Source organism: Diaporthe batatas (genome assembly GCF_019321695.1).
Source record: "Diaporthe batatas strain CRI 302-4 chromosome Unknown Contig00023, whole genome shotgun sequence".
In the NCBI taxonomy this organism is placed as follows: domain Eukaryota; kingdom Fungi; phylum Ascomycota; class Sordariomycetes; order Diaporthales; family Diaporthaceae; genus Diaporthe; species Diaporthe batatas.
The window spans coordinates 34,873-48,345 of record NW_025408570.1 but is presented as its reverse complement, the minus strand read 5'-3'; the positions used below and the strand labels follow the sequence as shown (position 1 = coordinate 48,345).

Below are 13,473 nucleotides of genomic sequence, written 5' to 3'. Positions count from 1 at the left end.
GTTGGCGCTTTGGTGGCGAAGGGCTTCGACTCGAGTAATTCTCGAGAGTGAATGGTTCCGTGCTTAATCCGCATACATAGAGAAGTCATATAGAGACTTTGCACTCACAAGTTCCTATACTTAGGAACTCAAATCATGAAAGCGTTGAAGGTTAGGGGCATATTCCGGGCTGGCGCACCCGAAAGAGATCTTGACCCAGCAAGGCTGCGGAAGAAGATGTAGTATATGTTACAAGATCAACTTATCCTTGAAATACGCTGAAGGCCCAGGAAAGGGTACAGTGAACTCGTAGTCTGCACCATGATCTCGTCATTTATCATTGCCGAGCAGCCTGTTCCTGAGTTTGTCCAGGGAGTCGGTCACCTCGGCGTCCATATCCCTCTCCCACACCCAATCCATCCTCTTCAGCAGCGTCTCTCTAAGCTTATCCTTGTCGGTTCCGAACTCCGGGTGCTCAAGGTCATACAGCTGGCCCGTCTCCCTGGAGTCCTCCACCAGCCGCAGAGTCCTCTCCCGCCGCGTGGCGTCGAAAACCCTAAATGCCGCGGGAATTGCCCTGCCAGCATCCACGTCCTCGCCCGAGAGTGCCTCAGAGACGAGCTGCCCCATCACCAGCGCATCCTCGATAGCCATCCCTGCCCCCGAGCCCTTGTGCGGTGTCGTCGCGTGAGCCGCGTCACCAAGGATACACACGTGCCCGCGCTCAGACACGTACGTTGGTGCCGGGGGGTGGTTGAAGAGCGCCCAGATGTCGTTCTTGCGCATCAGAGAGATGATCTTGGTGACTGTGGGCGACCAGCCTTCAAAGTCGGCTCTCATCTGGTCGGGGTTGGCTTCCACTACCCAACGGTCGTCATTCCATTCATTGGCCGAGGCAAATGCGACAACTGAAATATACCACATTAGCATGTATCCTGAGAACCATAGCGCCGGAAAAAAAGGGCGTGACTTCGCAGACACTCACCGTTCATCAGTTTGCCCTTCTCTATTGCAAAAGTAAGGATGTGGCCATGGCGTCCCAGGTACATCTGAGCATTCTTGGCCATCTCCTCGCCCAACAGAGACACGGCCTCGTCCATGGGGATCAAGCCGCGGTAGCAGAACTTGCCGCTAAACGTCGCGTGTGCATTCTCCGGCTTCGAAGTCCCAGCCAGCAAGGTCTTGCGGATATTGGACTTGATCCCGTCACACCCAATGACAGCGTCATGGATCTCGTCGTCTCCTTCCGTGAAGTGCAGCGTCACTTTGCCGTTGGTGCCTTCGGTGTAATGAGTGACCCTCCGGCCGAACTTGGCGACGCCCTCGGGCACGTGCTTGATCAGCTCGTCCAGGAAGTCGCTCCTCTTGACGCCCCGCTGCCCCCCGGAGCACTTGACCGTGGCGATGAGCTCCCCGTTGGCGTCTGCGCCCTCCTCGCCGCTGACCTTGTACCTGCCGTCGACACTCTCGCCATAGCGGAAGTCGAACCACACGTCCTGCTTGGACTCGAACTGGTTCCTGGTCTGCGTCCTCTCGAACGCGGCATATACCTCGGGCCCGATGGCCTTCATCGCGCGGGAGGCATTGGGCCCAAAGGACACCCCAGCTCCAATCTCGGCAAATGCATTGGCCGCCTCGTAAACTGTGACCGTGTATTTTGGCTGTGAAGATGATGATGACTTGGAGCGGTTGATGAGATTAAGTGCGAGCGTCAGGCCTGCGATGCCACCGCCCACAATGGCCAAGGACGGCACGGGTCTTGCGGCCGACATGTTGACGTGTTGTGGGGATGAATGCGAGATGGACAGGTGTTGCAGGCTCGTCCTGGGATTGAGTGGTTGTGGCAGGCCCAGCAGCAGGTGCAAGTAGAAGTTGAGGGGACAAGTCGATGATGCTAAACTTGGAGTCGAGAAGGTTTCTATCCCAAGACCCCGAATGTCAGGTCAAGTAGCGTCTCCACTTCTGGCAAGGGACCGTTGGTGCCGGGCAACAGTAATGATCCCCTTTTTAGTCAATTGTCGATATGGTCTCCGTGTAATATCCACGATGCTAGCTTTTAGGTCGTGACGGTTGTCGAGGGCCTAGATATTATGAATAGACCAAGGTTACCTAGGTCTGCGCAAGTTGAAACCCACTTCAAATGTTAAGACCATCCTGACTGGAATTTCGCAGGTTGACCCCCGGGTTATTTAAATGGCGACTTGTATTTGACGTCACGAGATCAAATCCGGGGTGCAGCAGCGATCCGCTCGACAAGAGGCGGGGAGCTGGCGGGCCTTGCTGAAGCATTTCCGGCTTCCGAGCAGGCCAGACGATGCTGCTTGCTTACTCACTTGGACCAGTACGCGGGTGCGGGTCCCGTTTTGCGGTTGGAATCAGTAACGCAACGGTTGTGATTGGCGGCCCCTTAATAATATGGCCGAGGTACACGCACAAGCACAGTCCCGAGCTCGGGAGAGGGAGGCAGGACAATATGCTGTCTTCCGCTCTCCGAGCCGGTAAACTCGAATGAGAGCTGTCAGGAAGAGTCGAAAGTCGAGCGTGACAATATCCCGCATCTTGTGCTCGGAAAGTGTGGTATAGTGGTCCACCGCCATTGCGTGACATATGCATTCAAGTCCCCTGGCGCCCAGCTAGTGTCGGCAAATGCACCCGGAAAGCGACGGCAGTTGACCCCGATCAGCATCACCCGCGTTGAACAAAGCACATAACCGTGTTGGATATTGGATTTGTACAAGTAATTACCTAAGCCCGTGGCAATTTCATCTCAAATAATGCAATCATATTGCGCGAATTTGTATGCATGCAGGGGCTTTCTCTTCCTTCTTCTCGTGGTCGCAGCATACTCGACACCGACTTGACGCGCGGAAACCCCTCCTCCGGGTGAACCTTGCCAGCAAACAGTCAAAGGCCCAGCGTTTGAAAATCTGACTGAGCTACTACCTTAGCTTCAGCAGTCTAGACTGTGCACATTATATTGACCGAGTCTCTGCTGTTGTGCTCAGCCTGACGCGAAGTGCATGTGGCGTTCTTCGAGTTCAGATATCTAGGTAGAAATGATGAACAAAGTCAACCTCGGTGGGGGAATGCCTTCACTCCAAACTTTTCTCGAGTTAGCTGTTCGATTATAGTTTGTTTTTAACCAATTTACAAGGCCCTCTCGATGTTTGAACAACAACGCCCCCGAGATATCTGTCCCGATTGTGTCTCAGTGGGGTTGGTCGCTTTATTTAGGTCCGTAGTTATTGTAATAACACTGTAGAGATCATGCCTGACCTTAGCCTAGGTAAAGCAACCACAATCTACAGGTCCTTGAAGCCTTTTTAAGTGTATTTCTCTTGAGAAATAATTGCTAACATCTCTGTTTATAGTGCTTCTTTGCACGCAGCATATGTGTGAACATGATCATACTTGCTAATGAAGGCGGCCAGGTGGCCCATTTGATTTCCCACTCATTGTTTACTGAATATAAACAAGAGATAATACTATAGGACGCTTGTTATCGTGTTACAAGGCATAGTATGGGAAGTTGAATCATATAAATACTCTACAGGATTTAAAGTTGTGGTTGGGTGATATTTACAGCTGCATACCATACCTAGTAAAGTGATGCAACATGAGCCTTGGCATTGGCATGTAGTTGTATGACGGTAATAATAAACAGCCTAGAACGTTAGGAAAGTCATAAAGCTTCCGGTGAGGAAACACAGGTGTGTTTGCTGGAGACCAGCCGTATCTACGCGAAAACCATCAAGCTATCCAAGACTCGTATCAGATGTACATGCGTTGTACTGCTGAATTGCGAATATGCGATACTGAGAAGTAGAAGTATGCCAAAGCCTGAGAGGTATGTACGATTTGCAATTTGGTATCATGCAATACACATGTGCATAGAGCTGCCATGTTGATGTCTATCATCCCATAATATCAGTGTCCAAAGTCCCAGAACTCCATGCTCCTTCAACCATATCAACCAATTTATCCCAGACGCCGAAAAATGCCACTCTGCTTGTGGCATCCACACTTATTTATGTGCAGACACTGGGCCCCTTAGGCTCATGCAGCTGCAGACAAGCCGTCCCAAACAACAGCCTCCTCCAGCACGACATCACCTCCTTCGGCGAAGAACTCCAAGCCGCTGCACCTAGCATCCTCCAGGTAGACCCTCGTGGTGATGACAGCCCTGTTGTTCACAAATACCTCGAGCACGCTGCCGTCATAAAAGATACTCACCGTAAGCCTCTCCTCGACCTCGGCGCCGGTCTGTGCATCGCGCGTTGTGAAGAGTGTAAAGGGTGCTGTCTCGGTCTGCAGCTTCGTGTCTTCCCTGTCGCCCTTGTAGGACGGCGGGGCAAAGAAATCCGGGCGCTCAATGATGAACGTCTCGTCGGCTGGTGTAAAGTACAGCTTGGTCGTCTGAGAGGTACCCGCATGGTGGATGATCAGGCCGGTGCGTTCGGCTGACGAGGCTGACGAGAACGAGGCCTGCCCCTCCCACTGCGCAGTCCGGAGGGCCAGGAAGTTTCGTGCTGTCTGGGCCATGTTCTCGAGATTGCCAGGCTGTGCAGTCCGTTTCGCCGCACCGTTGCGCAGCCTCTGCAGGCGCCGGTCAGGGGCAATTCCGAGGGTCTGCACAGTGAACAGATCGTCTTGTCCAGGAGTCGGAGTCGCCTTGACGTTGGTGATGCTCTTCAGGTCAGACGTGGTTGCTCGGACGACATTGTCGATGGCGGTAAGGGAGACGACCCTGGGTAGTGAGAGACATCCGCTCCAGCCCTGGTTCGTCTGCATCTCAACGGGTATGTCGTCCTCTGTGACCCAGCCAATAACGACCTGCTGCTGGGTCACCGGGTCGAAGAAGCCGTTGGCTGCGTAGTATAGACCGTGGTCGAAGGCCCCGCCGTACGAAAATTCGGTCAAGGCACCATGCTCAGATTCACCCCGGGCTGGGTCAATTCCAATCCATAGTTGCGCCCGGGGGCATCTCTTGGTGCCGGGAATGACACCGCTACCGCCGTGCGGGGGCTGACAACCCTCGGCGCCGAAAATGAGGAAGTCCTGGCTGTGTTTGTTGTTGCGAGAGCTTAGGGACAAGAAGTTGGTCACCTCCCAGTTCACGCCCAGATCGCCTGTCCAGCGCGAAGGTGCAAAGTTGAGGCCCGGCGCTGTTAGTGGGGATATATAGGTCCACTTGGTGAGATCAGTCGGGTCGACCTTGTAGAGGAATGTAGCAGGGGTCTCATGGCGTATGCCTCCTGAGATGATACCAAAAAGGGGCTCCTGTTCCTCTTCCACGCCGGCTCCGATGTGTTGGGGCTTGCGCCGAGCGAGAGTCTCCTTCAGCCCAGCCCAGGTCGCCACAAAAGGGTCCCGCCACCCGGTGATTGCAATGTCTTCTGGTGGGCCGGGCAGGATGGGGTTAGAAGCATGTTTTGCCCACGTACGGCCGCCATCCTTGCTTGTTGCCAGACTCAGTGTCTCACAGCCGCGATGATACTCCTTGGTGTAGTGTATGGGCAGCCTTGAGACGCTGGTATAGATGAAGCTGACCTCGCCTGTGCCGTCAGCACCGGCCTTGTGCTTTCCGTCCAGGCCTGTTGGTCTCCAGCAGCCCGTGAAGACGCCCTCGGAGTCGTAGGGGGCATCTCTCTTCAGACTTGGGGCCTCAGGGACCTCCCATGATACCAGGTCAGATGAGAAGGCCTTTCCCCAAACAATGTCGCCCCATTCGGCCCCGTTTGGATTCCACTGGAAACCCACGTGGTATGTGTTTGTTGAGGGGATGTAGCCTGGGGCACAGGGGTCATTCATCCACCCCCTTGACGCGATGAGATGATATGATGGGCGCCAGCGCGCGTAGTCTTTGAGAGATACCTTGGGGCCATTTATGAAGCTCGGCTCTCGCTCCTCAGGTGGCGTGACTGAGCCCATGGCGGGTGCCTGTGTGTTTATGTGTTTGTGTGTGCTTGCGTGCGTGCGCTTTGTTCGTTGTTCGTCCAAGACGTAATTGAGCAGCTTGGAGATTCACTTGAGCGTACGGGAGAGAGCCTGGTTGATACGGGATTATGTCTAAGAGGGACGTTGGAGAATGACGAGCAAATGTGCGAAGGGGGCCGTAAGGGATCCAGAATAGGTAAAGTCGGAGCTCAGTAAGAGGTAGTCGTTGACTGGCAGACTGGGCTACGATGGTAGAAGTAAAAGGGAAGGGAGCTGCGGGTCCTTAGCGGCCGGTGTTGGGATCTGCACCGGCTGGTTGGCACCGTCGGGAGAATGCCGCTGCGGGCGAAACACCGAGAATTATCCCCCGAGCAAAGCCTCCTGGCGCGCGGCACCGATCAGAAAGCCTGGCTGCCGAGTGGCAGTGTGACACCACAACACTCTATACGTTGTGACGATCCGCCAAGGAACTGTTTTGCGCCCGGAATAGACCCTGTATGTGTTATAGTACAGTGCTGACTCGGATACGTTTGAGCCTGCATAGTCGTTCATATCGGCCGCGGATCCCCCTGAGCTGTACAAAGTCATGTCGCCTTCAGCCGGATGAGAGTGACCTGTCTCCTAGGTCGCCACATTCCATACCGATCCATCAAGACGAGCTCCTCTCAGCTCACGTCACCGTGCCTTCCCTGTCCCAGAGGACGCGGCGGAGGTGGGCAGACTCGGGGAGAAAGGCAAACTAACTACTAGACTAGTCACGAGATAGTGCCAAGGGGGTTTCTCCGAAGATTTGCCTGTGTTTCTCCCAGTCCTCCCCGCCGTAGGATTCGCATGATATTCAATGTCCCGAGTCGAACGTTCTTTCAAGTCTAGCGACCAGGTCTCCCCACGCCCTCTCCGCCTCCTCTCCGCCTCTCCGCAAGATCGACAGCTGGGCAGACACTACAATCGGAGGGTAGGGTTACTCTCGCCCTGGTCGACGAGGGGCCGAGCCTCGTGGCCTGGACCCACAGGCCCGTCATCAATAGAGCAAGATCAAGACACGGTTGGGGACAATTGGGGACCATTGGGGACAATTTCCGAGCCAGCACCCGTGCTGGATGTACTGTGCTGTAGAGTTTGCCCCTCGCATTCTCGTGAAAATTGCACATGTTGTCAATCAGGTATATACATCCGGAAAATGGCCGCTTGCAGGGCCTCCCTTATTCCAGAACCACGCCCAGCTCCTGGCCTACTAGCGCGTTGTACTTGGTCAGGAAAACATGCTCCCCCGCCCGTATGGTTTTGAATAGCTCCAGATAGCCCTTGAGCAGCGGCTTGCGATGGTGGATGTTGTGTGCAAGGCGCTGCTGCAGGCCGCCCGGGGTCCCACGGGCGTCTGTGCCGCCCTGCCCGTCCTCTGCTGCCTCCCAGTACTGTATCGCGGCAATGGCGCTCTCGACGATGGTGTAGAGCTTCTCGATCATGCCGATGCCATGCACCTCGATGCTCGCCAGCGGCGTGTTCTGACATATCCTGAGGGTGTTCTCGGCTATGGCCACGGCGTTGTAGATGGAGAGCGCAGCATGGCCCGACTGCGGGACAAGCAGCTTATGCGAAAGACACAAGTGCCACAGGCGGTTGAGCAGCCATTGCTGGTTCACCAGTATGTCGGCCTGCTGGGAGGAGGTGGCGGCTGCCCCAGAGAGCCACGACGGGACCGGCGGCGGCGGTCGGTCAGCCGCGGCGACGGCAACTGTGGCCGTGGCCGTTGGTGAGGTCTTGCCCTCGAGGTTGTGGCGGTTGATTTGGTCGTAGATCATGGCCGCCACCCGCTCGTTCAGAAAACGGCAGCCGCCCAGGTCGCTCTTACAGTGGCCGTTCCAGCAGCGGAGGAAGTCCTCGTTTATCGGGTCGAAGAGCCTCATGAGGAGTAGAAGTCCCAGCATGCCGGCTGCCTCGGCGTCGTCCTGGATGACGATGCCGGAGGAGTCAGCGCTGTCGGCCACGCCGGAGATGGACTCGAGCAGGGAGTGCGTCAGGGAGCTGGGCTCGCCTACGAATCCGACAGAATGGTGGCGCTGCAGGCCGTATGCCCTGTAGTAGTTGTTAAAGCCATTGTCTTCCCAACGGGTCCCAACGGGGACATATTTAAATATATGTGTGTGTATGCGGTGCATATGTGCATTGGTGGCCTACCTTTCCGTCACGGACAGCAGGTAGTAAACCCGCAGCCGCTGCTGTTTCTGCTCGGGCGAGCAATTCATGTAACAGTCGAACTTGTCGAGGCCGAAAATACAGCCCAGCTCTACAGCCTCGCGCATCCTAAGCCAGGCGGCGTTGTGCTGGCCCTTCTGGAACAAGCAGGCGAACAGAAAGACGGAGGTGAAGATCATGTCCATGGTTGGGGATTGGCCGAAGTCGACGACGGTGCGCATACGCACAGCCTCCATGAGCAGGAGGTCGACCATCTGTTGGCGCGACGAGGACGAGGCGGAGCGCTGCTCACTGACGCGGACGGGCTGGATGAGGCCAAAGGCGGAGAGGGAGAGCAGCATGGCACCAAAGTCCGGGTTGGTGCGGTGCTCCTGGGCCAGGAGGCGGGCGAAGACGGAGGAGCGCTTGAGGATGGGCAGGGTAGGATACAGGCGCTCAAAGTAGATGTCGAGCCAGCGGATGAGGTTCTCGTCGGTGATGACTGCGGGCCAGCCGCTGGTGGGCACGGCAAGGACATTGCTGCTGCTGGCGGGGGAGGCGTGCTGGGGGATCGGAGGGTGGCCGGGGACGTTGGCGAGGGAGTGGTTGTTGTACTGAGACTGGCGGAGGGAGAAGACGAGGTCGTCAAAGGTGTTGGAGGCGGCGCTCCCGGCACGGCCGTCCGGGGAATCAGAGGCGGTCGGACCGGCCAGCGAGGCGGAGGCGGCCCCGAACGAGGCAAGCATGCCGTCCCATGACGGGTTCAGCCCCGAGACCTGGTCGGCAGCACCTGACAAGCCGGAGGAATCGGCGCCAAACATGAACTGGTCTTGATGCTGCTGCTGCTGCTGCTGAAGATTCTGCTGGGGCATGCCACGGGGGTTTCCGGGGCTTGCATCGGCGGCATCATGGTTAGAGGCGGAGAGGACAGGGGCCGAGGGAGAGAAGGACGAGGCCACGGAGGTTGACTCGGCGTTTCGGATTCGCTTCTGTTCGCGCTCCCGGATCTCGTTGAGACGGCTGAGAACGCGAAAAAGAATATTATGAGTGCCCGAATAAGATAGTTGCAGGTATAGGTCGGCGGATAGATTGGGGGGGGGGGGGCAACTAGATAGATGGATAGACAGACAGACAGACAGACAGGGTGGGACGAGTCTCGGACAGGACGCAAGAGGAACGGAGATCTCGGGTCTGGAAAGGTGACGCGAGAAGGGGGAGCAGATAGAGGATGTCACGGTGGTCTCGAGCTATCTGTAATGGATGAGTAGCTTCGTGTTCTCTGTCTGCCTGCCTGCCTGCCTGCCTGCCTGTGTGTCTGTCTGTCTCTCATGGCTTACCGTCCAGCAGGGCCCCTCTTGCGATGGGGGGTGGCATAGGTGCACTCGAAGCCACGCGAGGCACAATTGGTGCATGGGTTGGTCAGGTCACACTACTGGAACTGTCAACATACATCATACATGATACATTATACAGCATACAACGAACGGCACACGGCACAGCACAGCCCAATGACTAGGCCTGGAGCCTGTCACATACACACGGTGCATGTACCGGGAGGATTGGGTCTAGGCGCCAACCATTGTTGACGGGCGGGTGGTGGTATGATGTGCGCGTATATATGTGTATATGTATATATGTGCAAGACATATATATATACATACATACATACATAGTGTGGCGCACACACATAGTTAAAATACGTGTGTGTGTGCTTGTGTGCTCAAGTGATAACAGATAACAGCAAGTTTGAATGGTTTCATACCTTTGTCTTGCGCAGCCGGCAGTTGTCGCAGGCCTTCTTGACCGTCTGCTGCGGCTGTGGCTGTTGGTTCTGCTGCTGCTGGCCCGGCTGGGCCTGACCCTGGCCTTGGTGGTCATGCTGGTGCTGCTGAAGGTGCTGTTGAAGCTGCTGGTGCTGTTGTGGTAGTGCCGGCCTGGCTTCGGAGGTGGTCGGCCGTTGTGGGGATAGAGACGGGGACGGGGATGAGTTTGCCATTCATACCTCAGTCTCACATATCAGACCGGCCAGAGTCTGATTGGGATTTGGGATCGGGGATCTGGATCTGGGCTTCGGATCAATGGGGAGGAGGGTCGTGGAGAATTCGTGTCTCGGCTGCTGTCAGTCGTCATGTCAAACTGGTCCTGGGCCCGGTCCATGACGCCCAAGTCCCCAGCCCAAAGCCAAGGCCAGGCCCCACGAGGAGAACAAAGCATGTGCCTAGGGCCGGCACTGCCCGGAACAGCCGACTAGGCCTTCCCAGACCTTTCCCAGTCCTCTCCCACGCCCTTCCCAGCCCCGGCCGGAGAAACTATGGCTCCACGCCTGCTTCCGAGATTATCCCTCCATTTCCCCTTTGGGACATCCTTTGGCTTTCTGTTTCATGCTGTCCTACACCAACATGCATTTCCACACATACGCTCGAGAGCTTCCTTTTCTTTGGAATTTCTGGGGCCCCGCACGTGCGAAACTGAATCGTGCATGCCCGTTGCCTGTACTCTTGCGCAGCTGCAGTGCTGCTTCTGGTGCTGGCTGTCAGACTATTGCTGCTGTTGTCACGCCGTGCGCCTGTCTAACCGCCCTGTCTGTCCGGTCTAACGTGGTGCGGCCAGCCTCAGCCGTCCCCCCCCTGCAAACCCCCCTGACTACCTAGGTACCCAGTCTCGGGCCCTCTCCAGCAGTCAACGTAGGGCTGGATGTAGGTCCGGAGATACTCTACATACGTACTGTACCTGTACCGTACCGGGCTCAGACTTGACTTACACATACATGATGAACATGTTCGTCGTCTGATCTGCCCCTCGACTCAGGGCTTTGGTTCATATACGTATATATAAACATTCCCATCGCCGCCTCACTACCCCGGATTTTAACTCTGCAAGTGCTCAGACCTCATCTCATCAAGCACGGGCTTCTTTTTTTCTTGTCTCCTTCCCTTCCAGCTTGTCTCTCTCTGTTCCTGTCCAATCTGTGAATTCTAGCCTCACGGCATCTTGCCCTCTCACCCCTCCACCTCAACCACAGTCCGGCAGGCTCTATTGCCTGAACTGTCACCATGAGTCCAGCTATGAGCATAGACACGGACGACCAGAAGAATGGTATCGAGAAGACCGATGTCCTCGGAGTCATGCATCATGAGGAACCTCCGCAACCTGTCATCGCCGAGGGCAACGCCGTCAATCCCTTCCTGTGAGTAGACCCACGGAATTTTGCATGTGGTCATCCTCGACGCCCTTCCTCGCTTCCACCTGCCGTCAGCTTCATTTGGACTGTTTCAAGCGGCTAACCTGGGGCCTTTCGTGCCTCGCTCTTATAGGATCTTCGCTTGTGTAACATTCGCCGCCGCCTCGTTTCTGTTCGGATACGACGACAAGGTCATCTCACCAATCATCGCCCTGAAGCCATTTGTAAGTACACACTCGTGGATGGAACAACGTAGGCGGGCACGGGGCACTGGGCACGGGGCTGACCTTGTCTGTTCTCACCTTCCAGGTCGAGAAATACCAGGGAATAAACGAATCAACAGGAGAGTTCGTCTTCACGGCCCGGAACCAGTCGCTACTACTGTCCATCCCTCTGGTCGGATCCATCATTGGCGCTCTTTTCGCATACCCCCTGAACAACTACCTCGGCCGGAAATGGCCTCTCCTCATTGCCTACGTCGTCTCAGTCGGCGGCACACTCCTACAGATCTTCGCCCCTAACCTGGGCGCCTTCGTCGGCGGCCGTTCTATTGTCGCCATCTCAATGGGTATCGCCAACGCAACCGCGCCCCTGTACCTCTCCGAGGTCGTCCCCGTCGCCATCCGAGGCCGTGTCGTCGCCTGTATCAACATCATGAACCTGCTCTCTGGAGTCGTTGCGACCTGCGTCGTCTTCGCCACGAGCACCCGCACAGATGCGCTGTCCTACGAGGTTCCGCTGGCCGTCCAGTGTGCCCTTCCCGCCCTTCTCATCCCGCCCACCCTCGTCCTGCCCGAGTCCCCCCAGTGGCTCATCGGCAAGGACAAGTTCGACCAGGCCCTCTCCGCCCTCCGCAAGCTCCGTGGCAACTCGGATGCCGAGGTCGCCGACGAGCTCCGCGTCATGAAGCTCTGCCAGGATAACGAGCGCTCCCTTACCGACGACGTGTCATTCTGGAACATCTTTGACCGCCAGAACATCAAGCGCACCATCACCGCCGGCTCCTTCTTCTCCTTCAACCAGATCTCTGGCGTCTTCCTCTCCACCACCTACGCCACCGTCTTCCTTCAGGACATCAACGTCGCCTCGCCCTTCGCCCTTACCATCATCGCCGCCTGCTGCACCCTGGCCGGCTGCTGCATCGCCCCGCTGGTCATTGAGAGGCTCGGCCGTCGCCCCCTCGCCATGGGCGGCATGAGCATGCTCTTCATCCTCGACGTCATCGCCGGTGGCCTCGCATTCCGCATCTCGGAGCCCTCTTTCGCCATCGGTGTTGCCGCTTGCTCCTTCATGTTCAACTTCTTCTGGGGCGCCTCCTTCTACTCCCTGTCCAACGTCATGCCCTCCGAGATCCCCACCACAAAGCTGCGAAGCTACACCATGTCTTACACCATCGCCTGGGCCCAGACCACCGCCGTCATCACGACTGTCGTTGTGCCACAGCTCAGCGCCGCAGATGGAGCCGGTCTTGGTGCCAAGACATATCTCGTAAGTCTGACCCTTCCCTCTTGGGGTTTCCCCTTCCCAGAAAATGGCTTCTGTATGTTGGTTTTCTAACTGAATGATTTTCACAGGTCTTTGCCGGATGTATGGTGGGAGTTATTACCTTTGTCTACTTCCTGCTCCCCGAGACGAGAGGCAGGACCTTCGCCGAGATCGACGAGATGTACGACGCCAAGATCCCAATGTGGAAGTGGAGGAAGTACGAGACATCTACGACGGCAAAGACGGCCAAGAAGATCGAGATTTAGATTTGAGGTGTATGATAATAGAAGAGGAACACTATGTGTTTGTATTATATGTATTTGATGAAGAGACGAGGATACCCAGTCAATCATATGAGGAATGCTCTCATTCCAATGCAGCATCGAGCACGTGAATGCCAGGTCCTGATACGAGTTCAAATGTTGGTTTGTTTCGCCAAGCCAATGCCTGTCATTCTACCTCTCGCAGAATGTTCTTTCTTCGAGTACACCATGCACTCTTCAAAGATGATTACAGGCCTCGAGTCCAATGACTGGGTGATTGCTGAAAGCTGTGGTTGAACAATACAGTTTATGAACCCGAGACATGCACTGGGAGAAGCTGCGTGTATGTGTTTCTGGGAGAGCCGTTGCCGACTCGAGTCATGGTATGACTTTTTTCTTTCTTTTTTACTAAGACCAAACTCTCTGCAATCTGAGAGTCATAGTGTCCTCAAT

At 55.9% G+C, this 13,473-nt stretch overlaps 4 protein-coding genes across 4 annotated transcripts; 1 reads left to right on the top strand and 3 right to left on the bottom strand.

Annotated features, from left to right (window-relative positions):
* Nucleotides 1–136: 136 nt before the first annotated feature.
* KVR01_013121 (uncharacterized protein) lies at nucleotides 137–1,943 on the bottom strand. Its single transcript, XM_044788633.1, has 2 exons — nucleotides 965–1,943; nucleotides 137–887 (listed from the first exon to the last, which is right to left on the bottom strand). Exons 1-2 carry the CDS (start codon nucleotides 1,749–1,751, stop codon nucleotides 310–312), a joined length of 1,365 nt encoding a protein of 454 aa, XP_044637997.1. The 5' UTR covers nucleotides 1,752–1,943; the 3' UTR covers nucleotides 137–309.
* A 1,968-nt stretch (nucleotides 1,944–3,911) lies between these two features.
* Nucleotides 3,912–6,334, bottom strand: KVR01_013057 (uncharacterized protein). The gene has a single exon (XM_044793956.1). The coding sequence runs from the start codon at nucleotides 5,908–5,910 to the stop codon at nucleotides 4,036–4,038; it is 1,875 nt and encodes a 624-aa protein (XP_044637933.1). The 5' UTR covers nucleotides 5,911–6,334; the 3' UTR covers nucleotides 3,912–4,035.
* A 716-nt stretch (nucleotides 6,335–7,050) lies between these two features.
* Nucleotides 7,051–10,283, bottom strand: KVR01_013119 (uncharacterized protein). The gene is made up of 4 exons (XM_044792853.1): nucleotides 9,854–10,283; nucleotides 9,429–9,520; nucleotides 8,095–9,111; nucleotides 7,051–7,992 (listed from the first exon to the last, which is right to left on the bottom strand). Exons 1-4 carry the CDS (start codon nucleotides 10,085–10,087, stop codon nucleotides 7,119–7,121), a joined length of 2,217 nt encoding a protein of 738 aa, XP_044637995.1. The 5' UTR covers nucleotides 10,088–10,283; the 3' UTR covers nucleotides 7,051–7,118.
* Nucleotides 10,284–10,396: 113 nt separating this feature from the next.
* KVR01_013092 (uncharacterized protein) lies at nucleotides 10,397–13,085 on the top strand. The gene is made up of 4 exons (XM_044789757.1): nucleotides 10,397–11,278; nucleotides 11,406–11,496; nucleotides 11,582–12,760; nucleotides 12,847–13,085. The coding sequence occupies exons 1-4, from the start codon at nucleotides 11,145–11,147 to the stop codon at nucleotides 13,021–13,023; spliced, it is 1,581 nt and encodes a 526-aa protein (XP_044637968.1). The 5' UTR covers nucleotides 10,397–11,144; the 3' UTR covers nucleotides 13,024–13,085.
* Nucleotides 13,086–13,473: the final 388 nt, after the last annotated feature.

What these genes read in the sequence shown, in the direction of transcription:
- KVR01_013121 (XM_044788633.1), bottom strand. Translation starts at nt 1,751, where the DNA reads ATGTCGGCCGCAAGACCCGTGCCGTCCTTGGCCATTGTGGGCGGTGGC. An exon ending in GAAGGGCAAACTGATGAACG is followed by an intron (nt 888 to 964) that starts GTGAGTGTCTGC and finishes GGTATATTTCAG; the next exon opens with TTGTCGCATTTGCCTCGGCC.
- KVR01_013057 (XM_044793956.1), bottom strand. Translation starts at nt 5,910, where the DNA reads ATGGGCTCAGTCACGCCACCTGAGGAGCGAGAGCCGAGCTTCATAAAT.
- KVR01_013119 (XM_044792853.1), bottom strand. Translation starts at nt 10,087, where the DNA reads ATGGCAAACTCATCCCCGTCCCCGTCTCTATCCCCACAACGGCCGACC. An exon ending in GCCGGCTGCGCAAGACAAAG is followed by an intron (nt 9,521 to 9,853) that starts GTATGAAACCAT and finishes CAGTTCCAGTAG; the next exon opens with TGTGACCTGACCAACCCATG. An exon ending in CTGCTGTCCGTGACGGAAAG is followed by an intron (nt 7,993 to 8,094) that starts GTAGGCCACCAA and finishes CAACTACTACAG; the next exon opens with GGCATACGGCCTGCAGCGCC.
- KVR01_013092 (XM_044789757.1), top strand. Translation starts at nt 11,145, where the DNA reads ATGAGTCCAGCTATGAGCATAGACACGGACGACCAGAAGAATGGTATC. An exon ending in AACGCCGTCAATCCCTTCCT is followed by an intron (nt 11,279 to 11,405) that starts GTGAGTAGACCC and finishes TCGCTCTTATAG; the next exon opens with GATCTTCGCTTGTGTAACAT. An exon ending in TCATCGCCCTGAAGCCATTT is followed by an intron (nt 11,497 to 11,581) that starts GTAAGTACACAC and finishes CTCACCTTCCAG; the next exon opens with GTCGAGAAATACCAGGGAAT.